Here is a 20,444-nt window from a genome sequence, read left to right on the forward strand (position 1 = left end):
GTCAAAAGCCTCAGTTTGTGACTCTTGAGGCTCTTGGTGAAACCTTCCATGTAGATGTGGACAACTGTATGCATTAGCAAATAAACACAAGTATAGATATATGCACACACCAGGTTTGGGTTTTGCATTTCACTGTATATGCCAGGAACGGTCCCGATGTATAATAATATGCATAATGGCTATAATGAGCCCTTTTGGCATATGTCTGGATAGGATGTGCCACCATAAACTTTTTTTCCTTGTTTTGATTTTTATGTGTAAATAAAAAATAGCAACCAGGCTGCCACATGGGACTACACCCTACCTGGAGGTCAATCTGCTTCGCTCAGTCTGGCTAGGCAGATGTGAATGCACCCAAGGAGCCTCTCTCAGGTGACTCCCAGGCATCCAGCTACACAGTCCATTTCTCCAGACTTGTAAGAAACACATAGTTACAGTTGACTGTCTACTGACATGCACATTATAAGTAATTTCCTATAAGTAGTGTTGTGGTACAATTCCATTATGATCCCAAATCGGGAGCTCACCTTCTCTGCAAACGTTCAATCATTAAGTACCCTTTGAAGGTAGGGACACTTTGGCCAAACAAAGACAGACAGACATATAACTCATGGCATGCGTGCGACATCTTCCTCTGACCCCACTTGATTATTTTATTACATTACAATGTACAACTAGGTTTCACCCAATGGGAGTGATACTTTGTCCTATGAGAATTGTAATACCCATATAAGTAGCAATAGAGAAATGGACGACAGGAGATTGATCACCACATATATGCAAAGGCGGGGGGGGGGGGGGACTGTAAAGTTAGACAATGTTTAGCACAGTAAAATTATGAAGCATTAAAATCCTCATCAGAAGTACTTTGTCACCTTTGCTGTGTGGTAAACAATGTAAAAATGCTGCTGCACACACTGCATTTGCTAAGGGTGTGATAAGTTTATTCACATAAATTAAACAATCGTTGTGCCATGGACATGTGGCAATAGGCAAAAAGGAAGACAATAGATCAAATTAACGTTTCGGTCATTGGACCTTCATCAGACATGATCTATGTAGAGGAAGCAGAGGATATGGTATGTTCCAGGCTGTGTGGTAGACGTAACGGGTAACTATACTAGTCACAATGCACCTGCTATGAGTGAGCAGTGAATGCACACTCATACAGTGAATGCTGTCAGTCATTGATGAGAACCGCCCACTGGACTCCTAAGCAGACATTTCATGAATAAAATACAAGGTCTGGTGAATTGTCTCTCACAAAGTTATATATCCGATTAGATTCTCCTGCCCTATAATATGCTGCTGTGATTCTGGGGGGAGAAAGTGAATAATTCCGTAAACAAACATTCCCAAAGCTAATTTCTATTTAGCGCACTTTTGTCTTCTACTAATACTTTCCTTTTTCCACATTATCTGTTAATGCAACTACCTGAGATAATAAGAGCACCATTTCTATAGAGAATGATTAAAGCTTAGCAATCTCTCCAAAGGAAAAAATAGAAGGTAAAAAGGGGAGAGGGATTATAGTAATAATAAAAAGTTTTATACATCTTCACTTCCAGTGGGTTTATATGAAGCTTTGCCTTGCAATTACACTCTGAGGCTCGTGGAATAGTGAGAGCATATTAATGAGCTTCCTGGAAGATAAAACATTGATTTTATTATACTACTGAAATAAAAGATCTCCCCCTCCCCAGCCCTCACACTTATTAATGGAGACTATGCGCCATTCACTAATTACTCTGAAGATACATAGATAACAGCCACCAGATTTTAGCCAATATAAAGAAGGTTTTTCTGACCAAAAGACCCTAGACATCAATTATTCCATAAAAGAGATTATTATAAAAAAAAAAAAAATAAATAAAAAAAAAAGCGCACACACACTGGTTGAAAAGTTTAGTAACGCTGGCAGGAACGGCTGTCAACTAGTACTTTCAAAACCAGATAAGACGTGGCTCAATGTGATTTTAAAGATTATCAGGAAAGATTACTGCAGTGATCTTCAAAGTGATTATTTTAAATTTTTGCGTAAAAACCATTTAAAATGGATTCTATGGGAGATATATACTTATTGCCATCCTGGTAAATCACTAACAAGGTGAGAATAACTACTGCCATAGCGTATAGCACATTAGCTACACTGGGGCAGATATGGCAGTTTTCTGGCTTACAAAAGGTACAATCTTCAGCAAACAAATACACCAATGCTCGTCATGCATCCGCATAAACGTCCAACATAACTACAGGACCAGCAAAGACGTATATTCAACACTAAAACATAACTAAATACACAATAAAAACTAGTACCAAGCAAATTGCCGTTCCTAAAACAGCAGTAACCACCAGCATACACAGTCACAGTCAAAGAACCTGTTGAGGTCAAATGTAACCTCAGACCAAAACCCAATACAATACAAAAAAATGCACCTTAAAGTTTGCTAATAAATGTGCAACAAGAGCTAGCAGAAAAGCTGAAACTGGTTCACTCTCGCCCTGACTCACCCTAGAATCCGTCCTCTGATTCTTGCCCTAACTAGGGCAGTACAACAATAAACTGTCCCTTAAAGAAAAAAAAAAACAACGTCTCTAAGTATGTCCCCAAGTGGACTCCCCGAATGCAGAAATTCTATTTAATTCTGTCTAGGATTAAAGCCTTTTTAAAGAAAACAGATAAATAAAATTCTAAATAAAGCAAATTAAATATGTAATATAAATCATTGGTTTAAAAATAAATAAATTGGTCACTTTCTGGTAACATAGTCCCGTTACCTTTTGGGAATGCAACTGTTTAGTGAAACAAACGTCATAAGTAGCGACAGGTCCTCTTTAAGCATCAGCTTGAATTTTTACAAAAGTTGTGCAATACCGAAATTCAGATTTGACTGTGAGCAAATTTCACAGATGTATGCCTAAGCTTTGTGAATAGAAATGAAAGGGAAAGAAGCTGGATATTTGAGCAACACAATATGAACCATTCAGCTCTTACAGGAAGAAAAGATGAAGGATTTAAAACGACCTTCACTGAACCCTGATTTTTACCAAAAAAGTTAGCAACTTCATGAAAGACAAGAACTAAAAATATACATGGCCTGGAAAAAGTTTTCAAAAAAGGAGTGGGAAGGCAACGCAAGACCCTAATAGTGTGAAGACCCTTCCAGCTCATCCGCTCTGCCATGACAGTACAGATGGCCCCTGCCTGTAAATCCAGGCTATTCTGCCACAAATTAACATTACTACATTGCAGTTAGTTTTCATTCCATTTTTTCACACCTTAAGAGCTGTAGATTTTAGTCTCTCAATTCATTAAACTGAAAGAAAAAACAAATGATGTTTTTGTTTGTTACAGAAAATTGGCCAATTTGAAAAATTCCATTCAGAGACAGCTGAAAAATCCAGACCCATGGAGTCGAAAACAGTTATCGACTCAAGACTCTGGCTTCCAAATATAGTGATTAATTATACGGTATTCTACAATTGTTAATATTGTATAATTAATTAGACGTCTAGTTTCTTGCATATTTAATTTCATACAAATACAATCTGTGGATTTTTAATGAATTACAGAATCTTGACTGCTTCAGGCTGCCTGTGGCTGTGAGACTTTGTGAAGAAGTCGGAGTCAGTTCAGGAGTCGGAGTTTAACTGTGGAAAAATAGAGTCGTCTGAGTGTTTCACCTACAGACTCCATAGCCCAGGAAAATCTATATAGATTTGAAGGTGTACTGCAGATTTCAACAAAGAATGCTATAGCATAAGCCTTATTTACATAGGACTGAATAACCTAGTCACTTAATTATGCTCTTAAAAAATAAAAATATATTAGAAAATGCATGTGTATTACAAAAACAATATCTCCAAGAGCAGGGCTCAAAACCCAAATTCCTTGTGATCCCGTACATAATTGTATCCTACATACAAGAATTTCTCCATTTAAAACCATTCCAAGTATTGCATTGTTACTGGAGAGTGAACAAGCCGCTCTTTGTAACAAGACAAGTAGTCCATTGTTAATGACACGACTTCAGTAAAGACAGCACAAGAGGAGAATTTCTTTTGAAACTCAGGTTACTTTTATGTATTCATGTACAGAACCAGAATAAAACACAATCCAATTACACAGAGGGTTACATAAGAAGTATTTCTCAATAGTAATAACATAAAATGAAACGTGTAAATGCATGTATTCCTCAACCACAGCGATTCACAATGTTTCTAAGTCAAGGACCCCTTAGTAAAAGCAATTTCACCAAGCACCTCTAGGATATGATCAGTTTTGACACTGAACACTCAGAATAATAAACAGCGCTGCTTCTGTTCAGATTTGACTACCTCAATTCATATTTGAAGTCTTTTTGGCTGACCCCTGTACACAGTTAGGCAGGGTTCAGACTACAGTGGTTAATGTCCGTTGCAGTCTTCCATCATAGGAAGACAGTAACGGACATTAAACTGTTGCATAGATCGTACACAGACAGTTTTCAGCATAAACCCGGCGGACTCCATCACAATATATGGGGTCCATGGGTTTCCACGCCTAACTGCTTTTTAAGCAGATGGGGTCAATGGGAACAGGCGCAGAATCAGTCTGACTGTTCTTTGCAACAGTTTGATGTCAGGTGCTATCATCCTATTACAAGACAGCAATGGACATTAATAGCAGTAGTGTGAACCCAGCCATAACCCCTTAAAGACGCAGACCTTTTTGTCCTTTATGACAAAGCATTATTTTTATATATATATATATATATATATATATATATATATATATATATATATATATAGTCATATGTAAGCTTGTTCTTTGCAGGATTTGTTGTGTTTTTTGACCACACGATTTTTACACCACAAATAATTTAGAGTAGCTTTATTTTTTTTTTTTGCAGAGTAACGTAAAGTTTTCATTGTGTTATTCAAGCAACTTTTTGTTCACTTTGTATTTTATTTGGGTGGTAGGATAAACAAAAATGAAAGGTTTGGCATATTACAATATATGAATAAAATTAAAAAGTCAGATTGTTACAGATGTGGCAATACCAAATATATGTAAAGTTTTTTTCATTTTAATTTTTTAAAGCACACTAACATTTTAATTGGAAAACTGAGTTTATGGGATTTTTTACCATACACTAACCAACCCATCAGCTCCCCGCAATCTAACTACTGGGAGGTGGGGGATTGGGGCGTTAGAAGAACCAGTTTCATACAAACACCTAAAATGTTGCACTCGCTATTGACTGCTGCATCTTAAGGGTTAAAGAGCTGGGATCGTTGTAACCGACAGCCTGGCTTCCTTGGTAATGGCACAGACTCTGCTTCAGAGTCTGCACCAATAACCCAAATTCCCCAACGTACATGTAAATGCGAGAAGGGGTTAAATATGCACATAAAATGAGCAGATGAATATCAGAACTGGACCACAGAGTAATAGAACAACATGGCCTAGTTTGATAAATCACTTTTTGCTTGATGCTTTAATTAGCTGGGTAAGCAATGGCACAGGTACCACTTAAACATTGCTGTACACCAAAAATACTATGAATATGTGCCCTTCTAGACTTCAAAAATTGTACATGAATTGTTTGACAAATATGATAAATAGTTCACAGTGTTGTAAGAAGTCAGTCTCATCAAGCAGCTGTGGAATGTGTTGGAATGTTCAATCTATGAAGGCGACACAACATTCAAGACTTGAAAGATCCGCTGCTAAAGTCAGAACGGGATTTAATAGGCCCTCCAACATGTTTGTGGATTTAAAATGTCTTCAATTTGATTTTTGTTTGCAAATAGACTACAAAGTGGATCAGCTCCCATCCATAATCCATCTGCCTTGACTGACATACCCCGCTGAAACCCATGTCATAGCAGATGCACAATACAATGTTGTTTCCAGCCTGTGAATTTTACTACAATACATGATCACTACTTAGTTTTGCATAAACTACATAGACGTATTGAAAGGAGTAGTAAAATACTAGTTACTACTAGCATATATAAGCAACATCATCTGTAATCAAATTCTGAAGTTTATTTTTCCCCAAATATGACATACCATCATGCATATGGACTAAGTGATGTACCTAGTGTAGAAGCTCCAAGACTAAAGTAGTGAATGCCTAAGGCATATCATGAGCTCTAGGAATACAGCCAGACTAAGTTATTCAATAGCAACGTCACCGCCTGCGAGCCGATCAATAATTCATGCCCTCCTTGGACGCTTATTGGAACCTTAACGTTCCTAACACCTGTACATTATCAAGTATTCTGACCTGCTGGCTCGATTGCCATGGACAAACTCAATCCCACTTTGTTGCCAGGGACAAAGCAATGCACTACAAGGCCCTCAGGCGCAGCCTATGTACATTTCATGTTCTGCAAACAAGCACTGAGAGATGACTATAGACAGATCGTGAAAGCCATTTTGCTAAAAATCATGCCAGTCGATTTCTAATTATAGTTTTCATTTCTTTTTAGTGCATGGTCTCTCCTGAAAATGCCTTTCTTAGAATCTGCTCCAAAATAACACCGCAGAAAATGTTCAATATCACCGAAGCTTCTGATGCAGTTATTACTCCGGAGGGTTGAATGAAACGAAATATATTTACCTTGCAGCCTAACAAATGTCTAGCGATTGTGCAACAGAATGAGAATGCAATGAATAGCTTTAGAAAGTGAGCTTTATATATTCTACATAAAAACAGATACCTGCATACAAAGGCCTCTGAGGCCAAAAAAAGCTTCTATTTTTAATAAAACAAGGAAGTGTGCCATGTTGCCTCCAAAGTACTACTGTGTTGTGGACAAAATGTCAACATGTGGTATTTAGACAAATGGGCATGTTGTTGCAGGTAAACAGCAGTTTTACTAATAATGGTAATGTACAACTGGCCACTTAGCATAAAAATAACTTATTCATGTACTTCACATAAAATCCAACAAACACTAGTCATGAATACAAGAGGATGATCTTACCCCCAGGCCTACTCACTCACAGATGGCCAAAGGTCTCCAAGTTCATGTTTTTGTTTCAAACAATACACCAGATCCTTCCCATAACCATGATAACCCTGGTTTGACTCTTAAATTTGGCAAGGAGGGTCAAAGACTCTTCATATACAATTAGATCAATCATATTCATAGGTTGCAGAAGAAAGTCCTTATAGACCTTGCTGCTCTGCTATAAAAAACCTACATGCTAGTGTAGTTTTGGCCTTAGCACAGCCACAATGGACCAGATTTATGAATAGCGCAAACAGATGGACAAACTGAAAATACCATGACCATGGAAGATATAGCCAACATATCTTTAGACTTTCTAGTGTAAGATTAGTTCACCTTTCAGTTGGATTACTTTGAGCCACACGATTTTTGACACTATTCTGACACATTTTTGACTCATCTTGGTGCATTTAAACCACTCCCCCTCCACAACTACATGTCGAAAATTTTTATCCCAAACTAGATTCGCCATTGTGATGATGAGAGAACCCCAGTTTATATCTTTGCCTTTTACATGTGTTGTTTTATATACAAATTACCTAATCGTGTTAGTCCTATGCATTGCTGGTTTTATGCCTATACAAGGAGAGAATGCCCTTTCTGGCTCTGGCCAAACAGCTTTATTATACCTAAACAAACAGATGTCAAAGGAGGGAGGGCTAATAACCCTGAGCTCAACCCGAGACACTGCTTTCCAGCAGCCAGGAAAACATCCTTCTTTCTCAGGATCCTGTAGTGGGGAGGAAGGGGGGGGGGGGAGAACACTCCAGCAGCACAGCAAGGCCTAGATTTTTAATCACATCTGTAGAAGAAGCTAAGATATCAGTGTGTCTGCATCACTACAGAAGATCGTTCAAGCATCCTGGAGACAAAGACTTTAAAAGTATTATTCTATTTTATACCTTTTTATTTTTAAAGCCGTTTGTATTATATAGCCTTCTTTTTCTGTATGTAAATAGCACTGAACCCTTTGGGTATTAAATTGTTAAATTTAATGTTATTTTGTGTTGTGTGGGTGAGGCTTCCATTGTGCCAAATCAGGAGTGGTGGCAGCGTGTATTTGGGGTGCACGGACTGTGTCTTATGCTCAATTTGCAGCCTGAATGCAGGGTAAGTGCAAGATTAAGCAAGTGGAATGAGTCCACCCCTGACAGCCACAAATGCATCAGGTGCTAGGATGGTCAATATGATATTGTCATATCGCACCAAAGAACTGGTGTATGTCAGTCTATTTTTAGCCTTAGTAGCCAGAGTGAAATTTCAGGATTTAGTAATTTTGAAAAGATCGTGATGTGGAAAATTAAGAAAAAATAAATAAATACTTGTATAAATTAAAAAAAAAAAAAAAAAAAAAAATGTATATCTTTAAAAGGGATATGTCTATATTTAAAGGGTTTAAAGACCATCCCTTTTATAGTAATGGATGACTAAGAACAGTGCCATTTTTCTGCTTTTTACCTTCATCAGTAACTCACGGGATCAATTTGGGACCTTTCTTCTAGCATGGATTGCTGTGCGCAGCCCCCTATTCATCTGCCCTACCTCTTCTGTGAAAATGCCTACCTCCTCTTCTCACAATCTGTTCTCAACTCTGTTAGGCCTGGTTCACATCTGTGTTTGGTATTCCGTTCGGGGAGTCCTCTTGGCGTACCCCTGAACAGAATACCGAACACATTGACAAGCGGTGACGAATGAAAGCACAGGACCCCATGGACTATAATGGGGTCCATATGTTTTCCGCACGCTGTCCACGCAGAACATGTGGAGAGAAAAGTACTTCATGAACTACTTTTCTCTCCGCATAACTCATGCAGACACTGCGTGGAAACCATGGGGTCCGTGTGCTTTCATTAGTCACCGCTTGTCAATGCGTTCAGTATTCCATTCAGGGGGTCCCCAAGCGGACTCCCTGAACGGAATACCGAACACAGATGTGAACCAGACCTTTCTTAATGCCTGTAGTCCTCTCCCCACCCCCTCACAGTTAGTTTACCATTCCCCTCAATTCTTTTCCAAGTGTTAACAGCAGCAGTAGTTGCTGGACTTGTGTAGACATCACCCTTACTACGTAGGACCCTGGAAGTTCAAACACCTGATTTAAAAAAAAAAAAAAAAAAAAAAAAAAAAAAAGGTAATTTTCTAGTCACATATGTCCTTTAAAGGGTTTTCTGGGAATAATAGGCCAACAATGTTAGATCAGTGGGGGTCAGACACCTAGCACCCCCATCATACAGCTGTTTGAAGTGTGGCTTTTATGCACGGCTTAACATATTAGTCCCACAAAAAAAACGCTATATTATTTTAATGCTAGTGATTATAGTATAACTGTTTATAAATTTAAGTCTGGGTAAGAAAAATGTTTTTTCATTTCTTTCATCACTGTTAGATATATTTAGTATAAATGTTGTTTCCACAGTTGAGGACAGCAAATTTGTAGAATTTTTGTTCTTGTTTTTTTTAGAGAATATGATACCACAAATGAACAGTCACCACACTGTAGAGCAAGTAAACATCTTCCCAAACTTAAAACGACTTGTGTCACGCAGCACTAAATTTTTAAAGCCCCTAGCACATGGAGGAATATGGTGTCAAAAATCAAGTCTGTTTATCGGTGGGTCCAAACACCTGGACATCCAATCATAGTAATCACTGACGCTAGGAGGGTCGCTGCCTTCACTCCGCTCTACTGCACCGTAGTATATTCAGGAAGCCTAAGGGTGGTGACGCATGGTATACTTAGATGCAGCATTGTCCACATCCATGACTTGAACTAAAAAAGGTTAGTGAGCAGGCATAAGGGGAGGGAGTCATATTTGATGCAGCTTTCTCTTCCTACCAAACTACTGACTACAGTGAAAGAACGGTTGATCATAGTTTGCAATAGAAGAAAACTTCCATGGAATATATCAGCCCCCAGGGGAGAACCATCATCAATTTCATGACTAAGATTAAAATCAGAATCACAATTCTTTTAAATCAATTCAATGAACTGCACAGTCAAAGATGCAGGGACTTCACATCACTGGAAACCTGGCCAACATACAGACCAGACTTACTAGTCCAGATTACTCTGCGAGCATGGGATTAAAGGGGTTGGCCACTTTCAGACCAATATTGAGACACAGATGTCATTGTTTGTATAATAAAAAGTTGTACAATGTTCCAATATACTTTCTGTATCAATCCCTCACAGTTCTCTAGATTTCGGCTTGCGGTCATTCATTCTGTTACTTCTAGTGGATAAAACTCTGACCATGGTCATGTGATTTACGGTCCATGGTCATGTGATTTACAGTCCATGGTCATGTGATGAGCACACAGGTGCACAGCTGATTACCAGGCAGATGTCTGATTATTGTGCTGTGACTATAACGAGCGGCACCTGTGTGCTCATCACATGACCATGGACAGTAAATCACATGACCATGGACCGTAAATCACATGACCATGGTCAGACTTTTATCCACTAGAAGTAACAGAATGAATGACAGCAAGCAGAGATCTAGAGAACTGTGAGGAATTGATACAGAAAGTATATTGGAAAATTGTATAACTTTTTATTATACAAACCATAACATAAGTCTCTCAATATTGGTCTGAAAGTGGATAACCACTTTAAGAATGCACAAAACGTGTATGCTGTTGATTTTCCGCAAGAAAATGGGATACACTTCTGTATGCAGATGTTTTCTTGGGACTATTCGTGGCTTTTGTTTATTATTTTACCCATCTTACTGAAAAATGTGAACTGCTCAGAGAGAATTGGCAAGCTAAGAATTTTCCACACCATATGTATAAGTACAGGAAAATAAGTATTTGGGGGGGGGGGGGTAGATCCTCATTGTGTACATGAAATTAGAAAAACCTCATTGACTTGAAAGTTACCGTATAATACGGCAGATTTTCCGCATGAAAATTAGTGAGTAGTCCGCACTGTGTACATGTACCTTTACATCTAAAATCAATACAAGTTTCTGAAAGGTTTACAAAGCTGTCATCCTGTGACAGTGAACTGTTAATAGTCAATGAGAGTGTGCACGTGCTTGCGTTACATACATACTCCACAATAGCATTTATTATAGATTAACTAATAACTGCATGGTTTAGCATTTTTTTACCACAAGGCCATTAGGCAAATGTCTCTATTCTGATTCTCATAAGAAAAATATGCTAATTTAAAAGCGTTTACATAATGGAAAAACATAGTATTAAGACTATTTATTATGCATTACGCCTGACCTAATTATCTCTCCCCTTTAAACATTCATTCGCTCTGAATTTTAATAGTTTCCTAAATTTCCGAAAGAACATTGTCAAATACCTGCTGATATATAGTATGTACAGATGGAGCTTATTAGCAGATTCAGCTCAGCCAAGTGACACCACATCCACACATCTGTATTGTAAACGCTTCCTCCTAAGTTTTAACAAAATCACTGATAAAAGTCAGTAAAATTCTACAGACAAATACATCAGGGTTGTGGGCACCCGAGTATAGCTTGCCCTCTGTGAAAGCAAATGTCACCATAGCCCTTTATACTGTAAGAAGAAAGAGAAAGAGTACAAAAGGGTTAACATGAAAAAGAGGAAACATGCAATGAAGAGTAGCACCAGCACCGACCACTCTGCTTGTTTGAACATCGCAAAGGCTTTATGTCTCATGATGATGAAAAAAAAAAAAAAAAAAAGCTGGGGAATCACACTTTCCAAGGCGCCTACCTTTCTTTGCTGTGGCTGCTCTGCGTCTCGATGGGGAGACCAATTCTTTCACAATCTGTAAGACTTGAATCATTGCTAGTTAGCGAGACAAGACGCCAGCTGCTTATACATAAAGCCAACAGGTTTCATCGCTAGAGCTCAATGTATTCATCTCGGAGAAGCTCCAGCATTGCAGAAAGAGGAGATCATACCTTCTCAGAGATGCTTCCCTAAATTTCTTTTGAAAGCTTAAAGGCATCCTTCAGGACTAGCAGCAGAAGCACAGAGCATGGATAGACCAGGGAATGCGGTTATGTTCATTACAGTCAAGTAAGGCATATCCAGCCCTCAAAGTCTAGTAGTGTATAGCAGCATGAATAATCACCTCTTGTAATGTTTCAGAGAGATAATAAACACACAACAAAAAAAAACCAAGACAGCAAAGCACAAACACTGGGAAACTTTTATACAATGAAAGATGATATTTAGAAGATTACATTTAGAAACCCATGCCGGGCTATCTGCATCAAGCAGCCCGCAGCGCTGCATTACACAGAAGCACTTGCCTCAAACCACAAACTAATACACCAAGCACTGTAGGAGATGACACACCTGTCTCAGGCAGCACAAGAGACAGCTCACAATTACTAGAAGACATGTCCTCACATTCTCTTACAGTGTACCGCCATCTTTACTGAATCATTTATGAAACCATATTTAAATGGGAATGCACAAACTGTACAATCGCCTACCATACCAGTCTGTGCAACCAGTCACTGGGGATACTGCGTGTACAGCGTGTGACCGTAAAGATCAGTAACTGCAGTAGTCACATGAATAACACACAATGGCAACACTGCAAGGACTGGCAGTGACCACTGGAGTTTAGTTTTTTGGGGGGGTTTTACTTTTAAGGTCATCCAGTATTCTGCTTTGGGCTACATTTTGTAAATCTTGGTAAACCTATTTAATATCCATATTAATTTTCAAAATATATCAATATAAAATTCATATTAATCTTAATGATAAAATGTTCTCACCTACAATGTTTTTTTTTTTCTTTTTATTTGTAAAGATACAAATTTTTAGCCAAATGTAAAATACATACTAGCGAATATCACTTCTGGATAGGATGATAGCAGATTTATATATAAACATGTCATATTAAAGGGATTCTATCATTTAAAAAAAAAATAAATCACATTTTTTTCCTCGATCACAGGTAGGAATAGCCTTAAGAAAGGCTATTCTTCTCCTACCTTTAGATGTCTTCTTTGGGCCGCCGTACAATAGAAATCCCGGTTTTAGTCTGTATGCAAATGAGTTCTCTCGCAGTACTGGGGGCATTCCCAATGCTGTGAGAGAAATCTCTAGCGCTGCCTCCATCTTCATCAGCAACGGCCTCTCTCCTCGTCTTCTTCTGGAGCTGGATTCAAACTTCTATGCATGCGCAGTCGACTCTGCAATCAGGACTCAAGCAGAGCCGACTGCACTTGCGCACGGCCATTTATTTTTTTTAATTTTTCTGTGTTTTTTTTTTTTACTGTGTAAGCAGCCACATGAAAATGGACGCTTTCACCAGTCGGGCATGTGCAGTCGGCTCTGCCCGAGGCCCAAAGGCAAAGCTAACTGCGCATGCTTAAAGGTTTGAATTCAGCTCCGGAAGAAGAGAGGCTGTTCCTGAAGAAGATGGAGGCGGCACTGGAGATTTCTCTCACAGCACTGAGGACGCCCCCAGTGCTGCGAGAGAACTCATTTGCATACAGATGAAAAACGGGATTTCTACCGAACAGCGGTGCGGAGAAGACATCTAAAGGTAGGAGAAGAATAGCCTGTCTTAAGGCTATATCTACGGGTGATCGAGAAAATGTGATTTTAATGATAAAATCCCCTTAAACATATAGAGAATTAGCACAAATGCTTAAAATGGCATTATTACAATTAGGTTTTTTTTTGTTTGTTTGTTTGTTTTATTTCCATGGAGATTTTTTTGGCACATACCTTTTTTCAAGTTGTACTTAAAATGAATGTGTCACCAAAAAACCTTAAAGTTTTTAAGCAAAAAAATATATAATTTTTTAATTACCCTTAACCAAAAAAAAAAAAAAAAAATTCTATATCCTGCAATTTTAATAGATTCCTGCTGTACATGCAACTCCTTCATAAAAGGATGACAGCCGTGGTGAGTCAGATGCAGTAAAGCTCCTTTAATTCTAATTAAATCCAGGGATTGAATACTATGAAAGCAAATATGTAACCAACAATACAGCTAATCATACAATATTATTATAGAATTCTATTTAAAATAATAAATTTTATTCTAAACACAGAGTCAACAACTTTTTTTTTGTTGACTCCACATTGATTATCAATCATTGTCTCTCTCTCATATAAATAAATATTTACACACATACATATACATATGTTACACACACACACACCAGCATTTTGTTATATGTATCATTTAGGTGTATAAACAGATTTAAGAATTGAATATATTGCAACATTTACACATTGGAATCAGCCATTTTCTGGAAGTGTTATAAGCTGAACTGCTTTTCAAATGGCTGATTTATGCTACGCTTCCTAACTAGAAAGTGTTAGAAACAAATGGGCATTGGAATTCTGAAAAAGGCAATGCAGAAACTGGTGCCATCATTTAAAAACTCTAGATCTTGTGAATTTGTCTTGCGTGACAGACTACACCTAGTTTCTGCCCATATTCAAGGTAGTCTTCTTCTGATGTGCCATGGGCACTCATTCACCCTGCACATATCAAAAAAGTACAAAAACACTAGACTTTTTAAAAAATAGGAGTCAATAGCTGATAGGGGAGTTGCCCCAAAGTGACTGGTTGCCACAGAAGGCAGGCATGAGGAGGAGCCCAATTTATTATGGCCAACAAATAGTATCTAGTAGCTGAAGGAACAAGAAATCTGGAGCAGAAATCAGACACAGCTCACATACAGGGGCATGACGTTTCCATTTTTGCTTCAGGTATACAACTTTGCATTCTTAAGAGTGTTGCTCCAGGTCAGGATTTCTCAAATACAATAAACAGCAGTAAGATCGCTGTGGCATGGAACTTTGGATCTGTGGAAATTTACAAAGGAAGCAAAGTGGGTGGAAACTTTATAGGGGTTTCCAAGAATAACGTATTATGCATGAAATCATACAAAGGGCACTTTTGACTCATTTTGTAATATACAGGCCAACAGGAAAATGCACTTCTTCTGTGATACCACAGGATATCACATGGCTGCACCTAAACGGACTTCTGAATGGTGGTATGAGGATGGTATATACTACTCACCATAGGAAGACATGTGATTCAAGATCTGACTGTATATAGATTACAAGAGAAGGAGGAAGGAATGCAGGCATTTGGTGGGATATGTAGCAGACACATCCATCATTGAATACAAGCAAGTAGCACAAACGTTATTTTATTACTTTTCTCAAAAATCCCTTTAAATAGGGACCTGCCTCTACTGTTTGCACGTTGGTTTTATAAAATCCTAAACAATTCTGGAGCATCCATTACTGTGATGTCAGACGACATACAGGGAACAGTGCCTGAGGCAGAAAGTACCCTTCACTACAAAGTGGCTTGGCCAGATAAAGCATGTCTGCTCCCATTGAAATTTGGCACATAGATGGTTTGAATCCTGGATTATCACATAGGCTACAATTTATCCCGGTAAATGATATGGCTTCACGACGGTTATGAATTTATGTTCATCAACTATATTAAACTGCTCTTTCCAGCAGCACTAGCTTAGCTAATTGCAGTTTGCTGATAAAGCCTGGTCTGTTATCTCTCTATGTAAACACACAGATAACACGGAGTCCATTCTGTCCAAGCATCTGCATATTATCTGATCTGTATAAGTGTTCTGTGTCCTCTAGGCAGTGTGCTGAGACACAGATTGGAAAAACTCCTTTAATTCAAATTGGCAGGTTCCCAATTTTAAACATGCCAGGAAAACGAAAATCTAATTCGAAAATCTAATTCGAAAAAAACAAGAGCTATGAAAGTGGCCAGAAGTCACAGACTTGTCAAGCAGAGCTGAGGAGGATTGAGCAAGCTAGGCGTCAAGCAGCCGAAACGCCAGAGTAGGCAGATCATCGATGCCAACAACATGTTCATTATATGGTGTCCCAGTGAGCTGCTGAGATGCCGGAACAATCACAGGCATGGCGCGAGGAACAAGTTCAGCAGCAGGACAGCTTGAGAGCTGCCGAAACACGCGAATCATCAATGGCAGCAATTTGCTGAATATAGGCGGATCATTGACGCCAACATACACGCATACAAAGTCGCAGACAGAGGCTAGTAAAACAAATAAATACACAACTGAAGGTTGGGCCCCTGCTTTGTCTCACACCGTCCACTCAATCTCACATTGTAAAGGAAAACTGAAGAGAATTACATTACTTGTGATTATTTCAGACATTTTTTCCCAGCTTTGTGACTTTTTAGACCGCCAACAATTGACCGTTTTTTGCCACCTACACTGTTAAGCAGGGGTCCCTTCTCCACATTGAAATGGTTAAAAGGCACACCTACAAATCTTTCCTTTCCTCAGCTAAAAATAAAACAGAAGCTGGGTACCATTGCTGGATCACAGGTTATGTGGGAAGGCATTATACATTGTTATATAGGATATTTTGCCATTTCTGACATGTCTAACAGATAACAGTCGAGGTCTTTAATAGGAGCAGAAACATACATTTGCAGCTACGGTATAAAGCAATGCAAAGAAGCCATCTTTTATAGATATGCAAATCAGCCACATGTGTGTGTGTGCTAGCTGGAGCACTTGCAGCTGAAAGTCTGGCAGATCAGTGCACTTGCTGGCTGATTTGCATATCCATAAAAAGATGATTATCTTTGCATCACCTCATCGGTTTGTAGCCACAAAGGTATGCTTCTTCCCTATTATAGGCATCTATATGGAACTATGATAAGTTGCAGTTCAAAGCTAACTAAGGCGCAGGGCGAGGACATGGGCACTGCCATATTGGTGAGATTGGGGGGGTGTCAATGATCTGATACAAATAAAGCCGGTAGTCTATTGAAGTCTCCCAGGCTTGACATTGTATATCTGCCACTACTGACTGCTTTACAGTCTGCACCCTGTAAGAGAAGTACTACTATTTTGCAATGCATTAGCAATGAAGTGAAAAGTGAATTGTATTAGTGAGCTGCCCTCCTAGGGATTAAGACCCCTAGGGTATCTAGAAAGGTCAAGGGCAAAAAAAAAAAATTTGAGTCTCCTCCCCCCCCCCCCCTTTCCCTAGAACACCTATAAAATTACTTAAAGAGGATCTTTCTTGTCCTCATGAAAGTGTGGTCTTATATACCGCTAAAGAGCCTGGTACTGTTAGAGGAGGTGTTCCTTACCGCCCAGCGATGATGCTGAGCTATGTTCCTCTCCCTTCTGACAGTGAGGAGATATCAGTGCTGAAACGAATGGCGCCAATATCACCACCACCAGGGCACATAAAAGGTTTAATAAAAAAGCATTCAACGCAAGACATTCCCTAATATTGAATAAAAAGTACATCAGGCTCCCCAGTAAGACACCATACACAGAAATATAAAAAGGTCATGGGTGTGAGACTATGGTGACTTTTGGTCAGTTTTGGATTTATTTATTTTTTTAAAAAGGGGGACAAAATGTAAAAATAAATAAATAATTAAATAGTATCAGGGCCAGTAGAAACATCCTAAAACACAAGGAGAGATGATTACAGTCGGCTGTAAATACAGAACAAGAACTACACAAGAGTTTTTTTTGAAAATGATGCTCCAAACTTGTTTATTTACGGACAATGTAAGTATTTACTCAGAGACATGTCAGGAGAGCTGACAGATCTCATCAGTGACAAACTCAGCCAAATCTATTTCAAAGATTTCTGCTTCTCTTTAAGACACTACCAGGCTTCAGAGATTTCTGTGCCACCAATTAATAGAGCGCTAAACCAGCAGGAGAACTGCTGCAGAAACTTCCAGCTCCACCTACTAATCCATACCATTATCCCAGCGTCTACACAGAAAACCTGTCAGATGTCTTATACATTGCACATGCCGTTAATATGTTTACCACAGGAAGAAACAGTATATCATATCATAAGCACTCATGGTATTCATTTCATGTATATATTAAGGGGGTTGATAGAATGAAAGAATAAAAATAAAAGGGGCCTTAATAAACATTTTGCCATAGGGCCCCATGGTGACTTGTTACGCCCCTGGTTGGGACCTTGTGTAATATGGAGTCCTAAGTATTATATCTGCTACAAACAACACAATCCCCCCCCCACCACCCCCTTATCAGTATGTCTTTGGAGTGTGGGAGGAAACCCACGCAATCACAGACAGAACATTCAAACTCCTTGCAGATGTTGTCCTTGGTTGGATTCGAACCCAGGACTCCAGCGCTGCACCATGCCACCTAACGAACACAAATAATTCAAAAATGCCTGGGAGGAGTTACAAACAAAAGGTACATGTGGAATAGCCTTTCTAAAGGTTATGCAAATATATGCTTTGTTAAAAATGACTTTTCCCAATGATAGAGCCCCTTTAAACATTTGGAACAGTGGATTTTTAATTTGTGGAAAAAGTATACACACATTTATTTATATATTTTAATATAGGTGGTCTGGCCAATAAAATGTAATTTATACTCTTAAAGGGATTCTATCATTGGGTCAGTGGTTTTAAGACAAAGATATTCCTGGATAGCATTTAAAAAGGTTATTCTACTACTGCCTTCTATTTTTTCAATTCTCCCCACCGTTCCGTTGTAATCCTGGTTAATTACTTTATGTAAATGAGCCCACCGAGCACCCTGGGCATTCCCCAGGACCTCTGCGCACCCCCTACGTCACACCTTTATTCACGCCCCTCCATTACTTGTGCTCCATCTGACCCTCCTCCCTGGAGGTTCTTCCTGCCAAATCATGCTGCTGCATTTGAATTCTCCGGCATGCGCAGTACTGCTCCATTCAGAGTGGTACTGCGCATGCCCAAGCGCAATTTTGGTGTAGCTCACTATAGAACTCAGCATACTGCCATTCCTGCAAGCAGCACTTTTCTCGACGCATTTTTTCCATGCGGAAACCGTACGAACCCCATTATAGTCTACGGTGCCCACGGGTTTCCTAAGGTATCCGCTTTTTTTATACGAATTAGGTTTCAGTTCGGGGGTGCCTATGCGGACCACTGAACGGAAGCCAATGCACAGATGTGAACCAGGCATAAGTTGTCTGAAAAGTTAGTGACCATTTGAAAGGGTTTTATGAGGAGAGTAAATATTTCATAGTGTTTACTGCTATATATGGGGTCCCCCCAATGCCCTGATTATTGGCTTTGCAGCGTGCAGCAGATTTGTACCTCTGCTTCTACCGCTGACACTCGGACTCTATCACATGACTGACTGTGTGGAGTGGAGTCTGTGACATCATAGAGCCAGAGTACATAGACTTCCAGCACCTGGCTGCGCTCTGCAATTCTAATAATCAGGATGCTGGTGACCCCTCATCTATATCAGTATGCAGTAAAATGAATTCTGAAGAACAAATGAACGCTTCTTTGAAACAGCAAATTGATTTAATTTGATTAATTGCCCAATCCTACAATATTTTTCATATTGCAGTCTTCATATGTAGGCACAACGCCCCAATACATATTCATAGCGAAAGTAGTAATCTCTAACTTGTTATATGTAATAGATTACAGAAAATGCTAGTACACTGGTAAACATGAAATGCGTACAAAAGGGTACAAACATGAAGTCTGGGTGTATACTAAGTCACTGTCGGCCATCTTACATACATGGTCACCAGGAAGCTAGGTGGATATCATGTTGTCATTGAGACACAGTGAAGGGCTATTCTGGAGATATAAATTTAGCAGCTGCCATTGTTTGACACTTGTTTACACTGGTGAATAACAAGTCTTTCACAGCTGTGAGCTGGTGTCACTATTATTATTAATAGAACATCCAGGCTAATGGTCCATTGCTGCACAAATACACTTTGTACGTCTAACACTCGCAACGTTTGTTAAAAAAAAAAAAAAATCTATTGCTAGCATTGTTTGGCTTGCATATGGATCTGTTTTTTTTTCTATTCTTGGCCTCCATTGGGTAAATGGTGGCCTATGGATGCAGCCAACATTTGCACAGGAAATATGCTCATGTGAAGTATTCTCAATGACGTTAACAGAGCCTTAGAAACTCATATAAAAGCAGGGAGGCTGGGATCACATCTGCGATTGGCTCTCCTTGAGAAATTAGTTTTTGAAGGTCTCAAAAACTGATTTTGAATGCTTTGAAACTCAAAAAAGGGTATACAGGAACACTAAACTTCAAATATAGGGCAGATACATGCAGGTACCAACTCCATTCTAACATCTACCATGCAGGAAAAAGAGCAATCTATGAGCACAGTCAGGCATTCTGCTTGCTGTCTGTGAATAACATCACATCAAGCAGACAACCATAACCACACAAGACAATGAATGGCAGGAACTTTAGAGAGAATTTTCAGGTAAAAAGTAGCAACATTTTTAAAACAAAAAGTGTATTACATTTTGGTCCAGAATCACAAATCCCACTGAATAAGACCAAGTTGTCTGAAAAGTTAGGGGCCTTTTAAGCAGCTTACATTAGTAGAAGGGCATTCCTCTCAGCTAAAGAAAAACATTACCAAAACCAAAGAGGATTGCC

General features: G+C 39.0%; 1 protein-coding gene across 3 annotated transcripts in view; it reads right to left on the bottom strand.

Annotated features, from left to right (window-relative positions):
- USP6NL (USP6 N-terminal like) overlaps positions 1–20,444 on the bottom strand; it is a 118,899-nt gene that overhangs the window by 78,927 nt on the left and 19,528 nt on the right. Inside the window, exon 1 of one of the 3 annotated variants that reach the window (XM_075273984.1) lies at positions 11,725–11,797. The exons of the other annotated variants lie outside the window; for them this stretch is intronic. Coding sequence (XP_075130085.1) covers positions 11,725–11,797 — 73 coding nt within the window. Of the gene's footprint in view, positions 1–11,724; positions 11,798–20,444 lie in introns of those variants that run through there. 3 annotated transcript variants of the gene reach the window in all.

Source organism: Leptodactylus fuscus, chromosome 5 (genome assembly GCF_031893055.1).
Source record: "Leptodactylus fuscus isolate aLepFus1 chromosome 5, aLepFus1.hap2, whole genome shotgun sequence".
In the NCBI taxonomy this organism is placed as follows: domain Eukaryota; kingdom Metazoa; phylum Chordata; class Amphibia; order Anura; family Leptodactylidae; genus Leptodactylus; species Leptodactylus fuscus.